General features: G+C 42.9%; 1 protein-coding gene across 4 annotated transcripts in view; it reads left to right on the forward strand.

Annotated features, from left to right (window-relative positions):
* The window catches only part of MICAL2 (microtubule associated monooxygenase, calponin and LIM domain containing 2), a 112294-nt gene that overhangs the window by 23922 nt on the left and 72401 nt on the right, over positions 1–15971 (forward strand). For all 4 annotated transcript variants that reach the window (XR_004418210.1, XM_033062574.1, XM_033062575.1 and 1 more), the window contains exons 3-4: positions 14150–14357; positions 14979–15095. Coding sequence is in view for 3 of the 4 variants with exons in the window: in XM_033062574.1 (XP_032918465.1) it covers positions 14150–14357; positions 14979–15095 (325 nt within the window). In the remaining variant the exon portion in view is untranslated. The remainder of the gene's footprint in view (positions 1–14149; positions 14358–14978; positions 15096–15971) is intronic.

A 15971-nucleotide genomic window follows, 5' to 3' on the forward strand; every position in this document is an offset into this window, starting at 1 on the left:
TTTTTGTGCTTGTAAACTCTTCAGCCACACTTAAGTTACTCATTGCAATACACACAAGTTTTATACATACAGAACGTTCCACTCCAGCTAAATAACAATAATCCTGTGTCTTAACTGCTCTTGAAGAACATTGCCAAATATGGCTTTCAAAGTTTCTACCCTGATCCAATTTTAAGCTGGATGAATAAAACCGGTTGAGCAATTTTCAAGGAGTTCAAACCCACTGCTATCTCAGAGCTGTCTTACTGGGAGCATTATTTTTCCTTGAATTCTTTGTAAAAGAAAAAAAAAGCCATAAATGCCCCAAAATAAAACAAGAGTGCTGTAGAAAGATGTGCACAGAACTGGGGCAGAAATGAACTTTGTGAAACTGTAGGAGTCCACCTGTATGAGTCTTAAATCTTCACAAAACAAACTTCCTTCAATCTTGAACTTTTAAGTTGGGTCCTGTTCAAGATTTGTTTCTGGAGCTGGCACCTGCCCAGTTCACCAGCATTAAAGAGAAACACAAGTTTGTCCTAAACTGTAGCTATCACACTGTTTTTTGCAAATATGTGCAGAAAAAGCACAAATTTGTTATGCTGACCAAATTTCTCTCTAGTTTTCATCTTCTGCTAATTAATGCAGAGGAGCACAGTTGGACTCTGAAGTGATTATTTGTTTCTTCAGGGAATGAAGCTGGACTGTTGAAGAACATGAAAGGTTTAATGCCTGTTGTTCCCTATGCTAGCAGTTTGAATGTCAGTCTAAATTTTTGAATATGCAAAACATCATGAACCAGAATTCATCCAACTACTGTTAGTATATTCATTAGCCTTTTTAGGACATCTGGGAGCGTTACCTCTGTGTATGGAGCAGGTTTATTTGCACCTGATTTACATTTACTTTCAGTTAACCTGTGCAAATGATATGAGTATGTGCCTTAACATATAAATGAGGCTCCCACTGATGCTTGAGATAGGTATGAATATGTATTGGGGGGTAGGACCTGGCTCATGCTGTGCACCCGAAATTCAGGCTCTGCCATGCTTCAGGAGAGCAGGGATTTCTGCCATGGAAACATCCCAGGCTCACTCTCAGAGGTGTTGGTTCTCTAAAGCATGCAAATGTGATGTTGCCTTCCCCTTCAAAGGTGCGTGCTGTTCTTGCAAAACACATGCTTACCCTGAGAACCAAGAAAACTTTGTGTTTTTAAAGTTTTAAAGTGCTACCATGTAGTTATCAGCTGCCTTGGTAGACTCTGGCTTTTTTTTCTGCATGTACAAGTTTTTGGGACAAACCTCCTCAGTGGAGGAGGCACAAATTCCTGGGCACAGCTTTGGTTTTCTGAGCACTGTCTGTGTCGTAGACCCCACCTTGGGGCACAGTTCCTGGGCAGGGGACTTGTACAATCTGAGCTGCTGTTTCAAGGATAAACAATATTAGCTTAAAGCAAGGAAACAAAATTAAGCTAAGACATTTTGAAAGCTTCAAAATTTGAAAGCTTCAAAACGGCACATCTAAAAACATACATGTGCGTTGGTAGGTATATGTGTCTATGGAGCCATATAAAATCCTAAAAAAAATATTCAATCATCTTGAAGTCTGCCACAGAATCATTTAGGTTGGGAAAGGCCTCTAAGACTAAGTCCAGCTGGTTAACCCAGCACCACTGTGTTCACCACTAATCCCAGTCCCCAGAGGCCTCTCTTTTACTCACTCCTCAACTCGGCCTTGTTTCACAATGGGTGAAGTTTCCTTCCAAAAACTGCTGTTGGGAGACTTACTGCAAGAGAATGACTCTGGAATTGCTTTTAAGCATGTTTCCATGGCTTAGGTAAGGATGGAGTGGCTCTTGTAGGTCCTGTCAGGTGGCAAAAATCCCATTCTGCAGCCACATCCCTGGTGGTAAATCAGGCAGCTTGGGTTCCACATGGCTTCCCCTCCCCACCTTCCTGTGCCGTGCTAAACAAATACTTGTCTCTCGATGAAGCAAATCATGCAGCGTGTATGAACCTGCAGGTGAGGTGGCCAGATTTCCTCCCCAAGTGCTGACATTGTTGATCTTATAATGAGGATTTTCAGCCAGGTTTCTCCAGTGCTGTGTGTACCAGCACAGAAGGCAGCGAGTTTGAGTGTTCAACTGACGTGACTGATTGCATCCCTCAAGACAAACATTTGGTTTTTAATTGAGTAATTGAATTGAAAGATGAAAGCAGGGAAAGCCAGTTATGCTCCAACGGAAAAAATAGCCATATTATAATGAAAATTTTAACCTCCTTACTCTCTGAAGAGTAAATGCCCATCCCTTTTACTGGATTTACTAATTCCTTCGAAATAATTATTGGAATGGGTAGATTTCCAGACTTTATAATCAGTGTTTATAATGAACACACCAAACTTGTTGCAGATATATATTAGATAGTGTTGCTTATTTTAATAAAAAGGCATTCCTGTGAAGTCCACAGAACTTTTGACTGCCAGGTTAGGAAGCTGAGTGAATAAAACGTTGTGGCTTTTTGCAAAGAGGCATTCAGCTGCTTTGTGTGTGTGTGTTTTGTTTTTTAAAAACAAACAAACAGTGCTTGGACAGTAGAATTCAGAGGTTTTGGGGAACATTAAAGGCCACACTTTCTACTGACTTTTAAAGTAGCACCTGGGTGTGTTTGGTGTACTTGCAAGACAAGCTGTTATCTTGACACTGGTGCTTCTTGGCTTTTGCCTTATTTAGGACAGGGCTTCTAATGCCTTGCACCAGATTTCCATTGTAGATTTGTTTTTAAGGATTTTAATAAGCAATACTGTTTCAAAGTTGTAGAAAATAGGGAGCTGATGAGGATGAGTGGCAAGGAAGATCTGAGATGAGTACAGAGGCAGTAAATCACCCATGAACATGCAGTGAAACCACAGTTGTTGAACACTGCATTTGCACTCATTTCTCTCAGGATTTTTAGAGAGGGGATAGGGAGAAGCTGGGGTGATGACAGGACACAGAGCAGACAGTTCTTTGAAAACAAAACAAAGTGTTTGACTCCTTGTGATGTGTTTTAAACTGAGATTGGGCCAAATTACATCAGCAAAAACAAATGTTTGGCATGTGATTTGGTAATGAAATCACTTTATTTTCATTTTCCTGGAGACACTTCCACAAACACACAGTTTTTTCAGCTTTATCAGTCATGAAAAGGAATGAAGCCTGGCCAAAGCAGAGCAATCAGACAGTCTAGATAAGACTTTTTAGGCATGTGGAATTTAAATTGTTTTTGGCTTGGAAGGTAACAGTAGCTTTATATCTGTGCTGTTTCTCTGTCCCTCGCTTAATGGCTTTGCAAGTAATGGAGAGAAGGGAACTGTCCCACCCTGACCTGATTTCCTAGATGTTTTACAGAGACTCCCACAGGGAGCGACACGCAGCGACTTTCACACGAGCCACCACTATTGTCACCGCGAGTGGCTTAATGAGGTCTGAATGAAACAAAAGGTCAGGGCAGGGTGTGTGCCTGACCCTGGCTCTGCTGGGCTTTGGGGTTGGGTTCTTTGTGGCCGTGTCCATCCACCAGGCAGGCTGGCAGCTCAGGGCAGGATGCTGTGCTGGGCTCAGGTCCTTCTCCTGCCCTCCAAGGGAGCCCTGTGGTTGTTCCAGATGTGGTCCTTAGGGGTTTGCTGTTGGCTGCGCTTCCAGCTGTGCTCTGGTAACGTTTGTGTGCTGATAAGTGAGGAAATACATAACTTTTGCTACCAAGGAGTGATTAAGCACTTGGCTGCTAAACCCCGGGTTCCAGACAATAAGGCAATTTCCTGTCTCCTGCAGCTGAGGTCCTTCCCGAGGTTCCCATGTCTGCCCTGAGAATGGGGTTTGGGGATGTGGTTGCTCTCTTTCTGCTGACAAACAAAATTCTGCATTATCTGCTCCTTAGGGCCTCAGTGCAGATAGCTTTGAATACACTTTTCATAGAAAGCAAAATACCAGAGTTCTAAGATGCTGCATGAGAAGAGAAAATGTAAAATATATTAGTAGAAGATTACTTTTGTAAGCAAACAAGAAAATTTCTATTTGTGTTTTCTCTCTAAAAAGCCATAGCACTGCTGGCATTCCTGGTGAAAAAGGTTTAGCTGGTATCTGTTGAAAAGAAAAAGTAAAATTCCCTTTTGGTGCCCTTGAGCATTAATTTGCTTTATTTTCTCTGCTACACTGTTTAAAGGGCGATTGTTTTTGTCAGATAGTTCTTGAAATTTCCACATTCCCTAACAAGTCTGCACTTATATAATTTGTTTCTACAGACAGCCAGGTTTCTGCAAACTGTTTGCCATCTCAGGTCTCTGAGATATTTGTCTCTTAACCTGGGATCAACAGGGTAAGATTGCTAAAAGGTATTAGGACATCATGAACCTTCCAGCAGAGGAATGTAATACCTGGAGAAAATTGGGAATAGGCTGCAGAAAATGGTCTGGTGCCTGTAAGGACCCACACATCCAGCCACCTCCTTGGGGCAGGTGAGACCCCAGCTAAAGTATCCTGGCAGATAAACTGGGGCAGGTCCAGAGCAGAGCAGCAGGAGTGGTCAGGGCTCTGGAGAATGTTTCCATACCTTCACCTAAGCTATGCTGGGGAAAGCCCAAGGGGAGCACATGGGGCTGTTGGAGCACAGCCAGAGCTGCTGTCACCTTCTGGCTCTGGTTGTCTTGCTGGTGCTGATAGATCAAGTTCTGATCAGCTTGTCACAGTTTGTGTTTTGCCCTGGACATTTGCTGCTCCTGAAGATCAGCTCGTGTTTTTCCAAGAGTGCTGTTTCTAATTGACAAGCCAGCTAGGAGACACTGCCTGACTTGTCTTGCACCACTCTCTGGGTTTGTTCACCTAACTGAGATCCTGTCTGAGCAGAAGCCATGTGGTTCTGCCATGCTGGATTAGCCTTGTGCTGTTTCCTTCTCCTGCCCCTTGCAAAGGTTTAGGAGAGCAGCTCTGAAAGGACCTGTGAGCCACAAGTGTTCCTTCCTCCTGTCCCTGTCCTGGCTGCTCTGTGCCTGCCATCCTTACAGCACTTACAGTTCAGGTGAAACAACTGCTCCAGGGTAAATTGCACTCAGATCAGAAAACATTGCAGAGATGGCAGTGAGCTTCCTGCCAAGGACTACACACCCAGAGCACTAATAACAAGGTATGCAGATCAGCAAGTGCTCGGTGCAAGACAAGGACATTCCTCTCAGGTTTCTCCTGCCCCCCTTCTTCTCCTACTTGTGCTTCAGCAAGCTGGGAAACAAGGGGCTGGGGTGGGAAACAAGGGGCTAAGGTAGGAAGGAAGCCATTCCTGGCTGCTGGGGCTGCTCCCTTGGCCAGCTGTGCTCCTGCCTGCCCTGCCCTGCCTGGCTGGAGGCACCTGGGCTAGGAGGTTCACTCACCTGCCAGCCCAGGTGCTGGTAGTGGCAGAGCAAGCATGGCCAGTGCTGTTGAGGCAGGTGCCTGCATCTGCATCTCACCCTGCCTGGAATGCACAAACAGGCTCATTAAATGTGTAAATAAACACTGCTCTTCTGTGTGTGCTTATCTCCCTTCTGCTGCCTGCGATGTTGGTGTCAGAGACTCGCACCTCGTGATGTGCAACTTGCTGCCAAAGCTTATGTCTCTCTGCCCCTCTTTTTGAAGCATGCTTCTTTGTATATTTTTTCACCATTTTATATTTATTTTCTGAGACTCTTTCCCTCAGTAATAAGGGTTATTACGTACCACCTTTGTTTTCAGCCAAAAAAGGTTTTGGAAATAAGAACTAGAGGTGCTGAAATGAAACTTTCACTGTGTGATAGGCTGCCAGCAGCCTGGTTTGTGGGCTCTGTGACTGCTGTTAACTTTGCCCACTGTCAGAAGCCTTCTTAAAAAATCTTGTGCTAAAGGTAAATATTCTTAATTCTGGTTGTTTGAGCAATTCAAGTCTTTCTTGCTTGCTGGCACTTTTGGATGCTGTGTTACTTAGGAGTGCTGGTTGGTAATTCATAGTGTTCTCAAATTGTAAGAAAAACTGTAAAAAGTAAAGGCATTGTCTACCTATGGTAAACTGGTTCGTGCAAGTAACCAGTTAAACTAGAAAAAAAATCAGATTATCACTCTTTTTGGAGCTGTCTTTAGCTTTACTACTGAAATGTCTGTGAGTGCTGGCAGTGGAAATGCAGTGACTTTGAATGCTGCATGATGAGCTGGGGGAATAAACAAAAAAGAAAAAAAGACTCCAAGAGCCCAGAACTGTTGCCTTCTGGTACAGGATTGCATTTTGAGCTCATCTATAGCTGATGTACACTGCTGTACAGTCATTCTGCTTAGGAGAGTTAGGAATGATGGGATTAAATGATTAAGATCTTTAAAAATAAATAAATAACATTTAAAAATCTGGATTCTGCCTCAGACCTGATGTCTGGTTCTATATGAGCTCATTTACTCAGGACTGGCTTCTGAAAGCCACGTCTGAAATGGGTGTTGGTTAACAATTCACCTAATAGAAAAATGGATTTTAGAATGTATTTTAAAATATTCTGTGAAACACCTTCAAAGTAACTTGACTCCCCAGTTAGGTGAAAAAGCCAGTTTCCAAGTAGGAGCTCAGCTCGTTTATTAGATTGTTGTGACATTTGGTTCCAAGCTCCAGGTTTCTCTGCAGACTGGACACCAGGGTGTATTTTTAAAGCCTTGTTACCAAGCTCTTGCTGTGACAGAGCCATGGTTGCTGACCAACCTGCCTGCATGGTTCAGATGCCATGGAGCCTGAGAAATCCTTTCCTCTGGGTGTGCTGGCTGCCCAGCAAAGCCCCTGCAAACCATGCAGAGGATGAACAATTTTCTGTCTCTGCTCATGGGTCTCTCCCCACACTCATGGCTTGGAGCCTCTTGGTGCCTTCATTCCTTTCTCTCTCTCCATCAGCTCTCTGGATGGATTCTTTGTGTCCTGGCTTTGTTCTGGGCTCTTTCTGCAGAGTTTTTGAGCGTGTCCCGGAGCAGTATCTCAGTGTGACAGGCGTGAGCCTACAGAAAACAGGCCAGGTACTCGAATGCTGCCAGCCCTGTTCATGGCTGGGATAGTCAGGCAGCATTCTTTCTGCAAGGTTTATCTTGTTTTCCTTTTGATTGTTTAAGCAGCTGGCCAAGAAAAGAAAAGAAAGCAATCTCTTCTGGCTTTTGGGTGTGGGCTTGTTTTTCTTTTCTTCCCTGTGTTTTGGTTACAATGAAAGGCAGGTAAGAAAACAGCAAACACACTTAATTCCAAAGGATGTTGGAGGGCTTATTTTGGGCTTTATTTGAGGAGCATTTTGGATTAAAGCACTTACCTGGCTTCACGTGGATATGTTTACTGAAATCAGTGTAACATTTTTTTTTGCTAGTAATGTCTAGGTTTTTTTTGATAACTGGAACTGGTGCAGGGCAACAGGAAGTTTCCAGGCATACTTTGCTGTATTATGACTGTCAATTGCAGTTTTTTGGAAGTGATTTTGCAAATTGTTCTAAAAGGTCTGAGATCAAATCACCAGATTTAAATGCAACGAATGCCACCTGAGAGAGCTCTTCAGAAAAGCTCCAAAGTCCTGACAGCTGTGGTGCCTCATGGAAGGCACTATTGGCTTTCTAACACCATGAGTGCACACAGCCCCTCGTTAATGTGAGGCATAGCAGAATATGAGTTTCAGACGTCCTTCATACCATTGTTTTAATTTCAAACTATGGAAAGGGCTTTTTATTAATACACAGGTCTAATATTAGTACATGTATCCATGTGACAGAGAGCTGGATGGACAAGTGTGTCCAAATACATCCAGGAAAAATGAAGGCACGTGCTTTTTTCCGTGCAGAAGCTTATCTTCCAAAACAGAGAAAAAATTCCCAGTAAAGATGAGCCAGATGAATGCAATAAATGTACTAATGTTTCACTTGTGGCATTCTGACTCCATAAAACAGGAGGGCAGTAAAGATAGATCCTGTGATCCCTGCGCTGTGTGCGTCCAGCTGCGAGTGCAGCAGCTGCAGGACAGGGGCTGGGGAAAGAGCTCTGGCCAAAGTCACCCTGGCTTGGGTGGCCTCACACCCATGGCACAGTCCTAGAGGGAAAACAAAAATATGTTTATGCCAATCACTGATCTAGGAGAGGACAAAACTGCACATTTGAGGTGCTCAGGTGGGAGTACAAAGTGTAAAATACTGGAGGGATGTAAAGCAGAAATGGGCTCGTAGGGAAGCACTGAATTCATGCACTGACACAGGGTTTTGTTGCAGTTAGGGGTCTGAACTTCCCCAACAGTGATATTCATGTGGTGTTCACTCTCCAAAAATGCCCATTCAGCAAGATCCAGCTAGTCTTAACAATGTTTTAAGGTAGATTTTTGGACCTATCTGTAGTGTATTTAAGCAGCATCCTCATAACCCTTTGGAGAGTTAGGATGTCCCATTAAAATGCATCTAAGTGAAAAATATTTTTGTCAAATGACACATCTTTTAACTTTACTAATTCTATAAGGAGTTAATAAAACAGTGCAACAGAGACAAATACCCTTTTAAAGATTACATAATCTTTGTAGTCAAGTTTAATTTGCTCCTAGGCCTTTCTCCCCCCTTTCTTGGGGAGGATGGAAAATATAGTTTTTATTAAAGATAAAGCTTCAGCCTGTGACAGTTTTAGCATTGTTTGAAGGGGCATATAGATCTTTATTTTTCAACGTCTTCCATGATGATGTTTCAAATTTTAAATTGATTATTCAGTGGGTTCAGGGTGCATCTGGCTGTAGTGTTGTATCCGGTGGCTGTCAGTGAATTTATGTGATAAAATCTGGGGCTGCAAATGGGAGATGAACTGTAAGTCAGTGAGTCAGGAATGTCCTGCTGAGCTGTCCTGTTTTTGCCAGAAGCATTTTCATATCTAGTGAAGGGGATGGGCTGGAAACATCGTGGTGGAGAAAGTTCCTGGTGGCTGTCTGCCTTAGCTGCTTATGCAGCTGTTTTTCTTGGGAGCCTTTCCAGGGGAGCAGCCTGTCACTGCTGTTCCAGAAAATGTCTTGTTTTGTGCCTGTCTCGTGTTGTAGTGCACTAAGCCCTATCCCCAATAAGCCCTTGTCCAAATCCATGGTGATGTGACCCTCTGGGGTCAGCCCAGCCAGTCCATGGTGTATCCCAGATAAACTCTTGTCCAAGTCCATGGTGATGTGACCCTCTGGGATCAGCCCAGCCAGTCCCTGGTGTCCCCCTGTCACTTTGGGTGTTGCACAAAGGCTGGGCTGAGGTGAGAGCTGTCTTCTCTCCCAGTCCCACACCTACTATGGACTGTGAAATGAATGTTTGCCATGGAAAAGCAAAGCTGTCCCTGTGTCCTACAGAGCTCCTGTGGCTGCATGGGGAGCACCCCTGTGCTCATGAGGACCAGGGGCTCTGGGGGAAAGCCACAACAGGATTTGTCTGCTCTTGTGCCAAGAGATGCTGTGTGCTGCATCCCCCACCCCTGTGCTACTGCTGACTGGTAGATTCCTTGAGCATGCAAATGCTGAGAGCTGATGGCTTTTTACTTCTGTCAAGGTCAATGAGTAGATGCAACCTTTCAGTTATGGTGGGTGAGATTTTTGTGACTAGGTTGTTGTGAAGTGTTATTTTGAAGTGGGGTTTTTTTGTTTGTTGGTTTGGGGATTTTTTTGTTTATTTTTTTGTTTGTTTGAGGGCTTTTTTTTTTGTTAAACTGCATGTGTTGGTTCCAGAATGGGAAACAGGTGCTTGGATTCACAGGCTGCTGATTTAACAGTAGGGAAAGGAGGGATTGCAAGAGGCTTCTGCATGGTATCCCTTTCCCTTTCCTCCCACCCTATTTGTACATTATATACAGGAGATCATCTCAAAATCCTGTGCCTGGCACAGAAGCCACTCTGCTACTGGAGAGGTGATTTGTGCTGCTGTTTAGTTCAGCACTAGGAATATTTCCTGGAGAATTTTAAGATTTTTCCATTCCTAAACATACTCAGAAAGTATCATCTCTTAGAGTCAGACTGACCCTTGAGTGGAGTCAAGCTTATGAGAATTGCCAAATTCTCTGTGTGTTCATATTAATGAAAATTTCTGATACATTTTAATCGTAGAAGGAAGAAATCTGTGAAGTTCTGTTCTATTTCAGTCTGAAGACAAATAATGCATTGTGTACTGTGCTTGGTTGTAGTGTGGGACAAAATTTATACAGAAACAATTATCTTCTAGGGAATAGTACAATACTTTTTAACAGTGTCATAGAAACAGAGTATTTACTCAGCAACTTGAATAAACAGCTATAAAATATGCATGGGCTTATTAGTGTTTTATTGTTGAGTGCAAAAATGTCCATGCTTTATTCATTAAGTATGAACTTAAACTGAAGTAGTCCTGTCAGTAGGCAACTATTACTGGCCTGGAAACTTGGATTAGTTTTGTTCAATGGGAATTTTGTAACCCATGTTCTTTCTGCAACTTTGCCTTAACTTAGGTGCTGTTCTTGGGGAATGTGTTAAATTCACTGATGCTTCTGTTTTGACAGAAAATATTCAGGTACATCTGCAGGCAGAAGATCAGCCATGTACTAGAGGTTTTCATCAAAGAAAATGTATTCTCTTAGTATTATACTCTCAGTAGTAAAATGTAACCTCCAACATGATAGAGATTCTTCAGGCAGGTCACAAAAGTCTGGCCGTGGTCTTACTCTTCCATGAGCTGCCCTGTAAAACTATACAAGATTTTCTCCCTTCATTTCCAGCTTGAGCAAGAAATATGCAAGAGCTCTTTGTTTGCTCTTTTCAGCAGCTGTTACTTGGAATAATTTGTAGGAGATGCTTTGAAAAGTCAAGTTGCCCTTTAGCTTTGTAGGGGGTGGTCTGGCGCTGTTAAAAGCCAGTTGATGTGAGTGGTGATGTGGGCATTTGTTCATTCAGGATTGATTGTTTGAGACTCCCTGGTGCCATGCCAGCTGTCATGATCTGTGTTAAATTGCAAGAAATTAGTTCCAAAGGCAGGCCCTGGTGAGCCAGGAGACTGGGATAGCAGGAGGGGGAATAGGATGTTGTTCAAAGTTTGTGCTAGGCTGGCTGCAGGAAGGTTTCTTCTGGGACTCTGTTGGCAAGCAGGCTGCTGGGGAGTGGCAGGGGCCCTTCCCTCCCTTAATAAAGATAGGAACACAAACCTAGTAAGAATTACTTCTGCAAGGGTTTTGTGCTGGTTTTGACCCCAGAAGTTTCAAATTTATATGAAGAAATCCCAAGAGTAAGTTGCACACCAGCAGGAAGCGTCCTCAATAAATCAAAGAACAAATAGATGTGTGATGTAGATAAATGTGTTTCTGGAGGTAACCATGGCTGGTGGCAAACACACTACCATTTTTCATGGTGTCTCCAGGCAATTATGAAGAGACTTTGTCAATGTGATAGGAGGAGGGGAGAGGGCAGAATCCTCCCTAAAATGCTGACAGAGTGTGTTGCAAAGCACCAGGAGGAGCGAAGGGTTTTGTGTGTGGGCTTTGTTACTTGGCAGGGTCTGCTATGACTAAATCTCCAAAGACTGCAGTTTCCTTTTATTTTTTATTTTCTTTAGAGTTGCATTTATTTGTGTATTATACAGTTGGTAAGTGAAAAAAACACCCTCACCTTATCAGACCATGTATGGGCTTTATTTGTAAAATGTTTCTAGGTGTCTGTTCAACAGGACTGGAAAACCCTGTAGCTGTGAAGGCTCACTCACTTCCCAGAGCTCAGAGTTCCCATGTTAATCACAGGGAGCACGTGCAAAAGAGCATCCATCAGTGATCCTCTTCTGTAGCTGGGCTGCATGTGCCCTCTGTTTTCTTCCTTTACATTGTTACATCTGTTGATTTTTATGTTATTATTTTTTTTAATATTCGTCATGCAATGAGGAGTGTTCGTCTGAAATTGTGAATTAAGTACATTCTTTGAAGAGGAACAAAGCCAAGTGGCTAAGGCAACAGCCTAACTTTAATATCTCTGGTTAACAAAACACTAGCCTAAAGCAAAGCCAAAGCACCTCACAGGAGTTCTCCTTTCAATGGGAATTTATTAGAATTATTTATTAAATTGAAAAAAGACATTTTTGCACTTCAATGATTTGGGTTGGACAAAAGTCAGCACCGGATACTTTTTGCTTAAGTTGTTAAATCTGAAAACAAATGATGACCAAACCAAAGCAAATAAATGACTGTATTTTCTGAGATTGCTGTGTGATGGGAACCAGGCTGGAATCCAGGGAGTCTGCAGATAGAACTGTGCTTGCTGTGCAAGTGCAACCAGTGCCTGGCTCTGTGTGCAGGACTCACAGCAGTGTATTCTGGCCTTGGATTTTCAGCACAACCCAGCTCGGCCGTGCTGGAACTCTCCCATCCTCCCAGACCCACCTCAGCTCTCCCTGCTCCAGCCACAGCAGAGCTGGAACTCATGGCATGGGTTTTGTGAAATCCAGGAGGGTTTGGAGGAGTGGAGGGGGTTCGTAGGAGGTATGGAAAAATGGCATAGTCCAGCTATAAGACTGCTTCTAATCAGTTCTTAGTAATCAGTCAAGGAAATGTAAGCATTAGATATGCTTGGGGTTTAATTAACTGGCTTTCTGAAAATCCTTTGCCTCTTAGTCTGTGAAAAATTACAGCTGTCAACTAAAATTTGGGCAGGAATCCTCTGTAATGTAATTCTAAGGATGCCCAAACTTATATTTAAACTCCTGAAGTGTGATTGTCCTGAAAGTGAGGATGTTTAGCACTGGGTGAAATGGAATAGGACAGGATGAGTTCCCTGGCCCTGGCAGAGCAGGACAGGTGTGCTGAGTTCCCTTGGCATGTTCATCAGTAGGTAAACCAGGCTGTTACATCCACCTTTGAAAGAGAGTAGCTAATACTATAAGGTTACTGGCTTATCGTAGGTTTGTCCAGCAAATCTAGTAAATGTACACCCATTTCCTCTTTGAAATAAAAAAAGCCTACACCAAGACCACTTATTTCCTTTCCCCTCCCTTTTACACAACTGTAATGCTGCTTACTGCAAGCACTTGAGAAATGCTAAGTGGGGGTTGGAAATGTGCAACAGATGCTCAAAAATGTTGAGCTTTTGCTGTTTTTTATCTTACTTCTGTTCATCAGATGCTTTTGTGTCTACTTTCTCCTCTTTTTAATTTGGCTAAACACCACATGGAAAAAAAAATTCCTTTTCATTGATTTAAGTGACTTACAGTAATTTCATGATTATAAGCCGCACCATTTTGACTAGAATTTTGGTCTGAACCCGAAGTGCGGCTTATAATCAGGTGTGGCTTATATATGGACAAAGAAGGAAAAGTTGCTGTTTTAGTTTGGAGGACAGGTGTCTGCTGAGAAAGACAGGAGCTTCTCTTTGAAATGGAGAATGTAAACCCCCTCCCTCCAAATTATTAGAATTTTGAAATCAAGGGGCTTTCAGGCAAAGATATGGGAATTAGGAATAACAGTTCTTTTCTAGGGAAATTAAAATAGAAATACAGTACTACAAAGAAACAAACTCCAAACCCTGACAAAGTCAGAGTACAACCTGACACCCCATCAGGCAGGGTGTTGGCAGCAGTCCCATTAAATGGTGGCTGCATCCTCCTGCAGTGACAGATGTGGCTCAGTTGGAGCAGTGCTCCTGTAGAAAGAAGGTGCAGTTTCCCTCCAGAGGTCCAGTGGTGATGTGGAGAAATCCGGTTTTCCTCTGGAGTCCAGCGGAGAAAGGGGCTCCCTTAGTGTCCCAAAACCTCTGTTTTTATCTTGGTAAGAAATGTTGGGCTCTTCCCCCTGGCTGGAGCAACTTGCAATGGGATGCAGTAATTTTATCAGTCCCACAGTGGGACTCAATGGCCATGAGCAGAAAATGACTGGCTGGAGGAAGGATGGGTTGTGAAAAGATAAAGAACAATGCCCTGCCTGGTTTCAATGGATGGCCCATTAGCAGAATATCTGCCGTGGAGATAAGGATCACTGCCCCCACCCTCAACAGATGGTGATAGAATAGATACCTTTTATCACACCCTGTATTGTAACGTGCGGCTTATAATGGTGAAATTACTGTAATTGTTTGTGCTCTCAGTAGCACAAGTCCAGTTGTATTTCAATAGAGTAAGTTGGAGACTGTGTGGAAGTGCTGCAAAACTCTGTGTCACGCTTATCCTTTTCTCTGGCAGTGTTTAATTATTGGAGGTGGCCCCTGTGGCCTGCGGACTGCCATAGAGCTTGCCTTCCTGGGAGCCAAGGTTGTGGTCGTGGAGAAGCGGGACACTTTCTCAAGGAACAATGTGCTGCATCTCTGGCCCTTCACCATCCACGACCTCCGGGGACTGGGAGCAAAGAAATTCTACGGGAAGTTCTGTGCAGGATCTATTGATCACATCAGTGAGTATCTGAGGGCATGGGCACTGTTTGGATAGGAGCTTACCAGGAGAATAAGATTGGTGGAGATGTTCTTGGTTTGCAGAAAGTTCATTTGCCTTAACCATGTGCAAGCGTATATGTGCACAAGAGGGGAAAAGAAATGCTCTTGTTTAAGCAAAGTGGCAACAAACAAGTTGCAGTCTTATGGAGCAGATTTTTTTGTTAGGCTGGCATGGTTAAGCAACAGGTTTTGATTATGAGGTATGAAGAATATTGATATTTATCCCAGTATGTTGAAGGTAGACACAAATAGCAGAGTGGACAGTTTTACAGGGAAATACGCTGCAAAAATTTTGTATTCTGAAACATGCTGGTTAGCACATCCGTTAAATATCATTATGAGGCAAACCTCTACAAAAGCATTCTAAGAAACTCAACTGCAATGAGTTTTGCTGCGAGAGGAAACGGAGGCGGAAGAGAACAACATTCTGTGGTGGTTGCTATGTTTGCATTGATTACAGCAGGGGAAGTAGAAATGCTGCACACTTGTGTTCACAAAGGATTTCAGTTCTCAGCAGGCTGGGGGCACCTGGGATAAGCTGCTTGCTTATCAAACACATCTTTGTCACTCACTCTCCACAGGTATTCGACAGCTTCAGCTCATCCTCTTCAAAGTTGCACTCATCCTGGGAGTGGAAATTCATGTGAACCTGGAATTTGTGAAAGTCCTGGAGCCTCCTGAGGATCAAGAAAACCAAAGTATAATTTATCATAACACAGTTCTGTTCACAGCAGCTTCTCTTTGTGCCAGATGCTATGTGAAGTTGTGCAAGGCAGTGGAAGTCTGGTTAAAGAATTGAGAGTTTTTTGCCCCTCTAATTCAGGCAGCCTTGCTGTGTGCAGTTATAGGCATGATAGGTGTCAGTGTGACAGAGCACTGATAAGTCTAAAAATACAGCCCAGGCTGAGAAGCTGAGGTTTTGCACTATGCCTTCTGGCATGTGTTCGAGGCTTTGTAGGGAGTCTGGTGTGGCTTCTGGGGATCTTCTTGCAAAAACAAATTTTGATTGAGAATATAAATATTGAGGATGGATTAAATGCCCAGGGCCTTGTTTTGTGTTCACATTTGATATAACTCCCACTGGCACACAGACTCTTATCAGCACTCTTATACAAGATTTTTAAATAATAGAAGACTTCTAATTTTCTATTTTATTTTTTTTAATATTAGTATTTAGGATGCAGTATCACTACCATATTTTAAAATTTTACTTTAATTAAAACACTATGGTATCTCTTCAAAGGATCATACAGTGACAGTAGAAGAGGTATATTGGCTTAAGCAGTTAAAGTATACACAATTTTAAAGTATGGACAGTACACATACTCTCACATAATCAGCTTTGTAAAAAGATTAGATTTAGCTGTGTGGTCATGCTTCCATTTAATTTCTGTTTAGAAGCCAATTAAAAGCATTGATGGTGGAATGCCATTTTTCTTCTTTCAGTAGCCAGCTCTTCCTTGCTGTAACCACATGTGTGTACTGCCCTGCTAAGGTGGCTGTGGGGTTGTTTCTGTGAGAATCAAGTGCTTGAGCATCTTCTTATGGTGTGGCTGTGAGAGGAAGTTACTGCT

The sequence above is a fragment of the Catharus ustulatus genome, chromosome 6, assembly GCF_009819885.2.
Source record: "Catharus ustulatus isolate bCatUst1 chromosome 6, bCatUst1.pri.v2, whole genome shotgun sequence".
In the NCBI taxonomy this organism is placed as follows: Eukaryota; Metazoa; Chordata; class Aves; order Passeriformes; family Turdidae; genus Catharus; species Catharus ustulatus.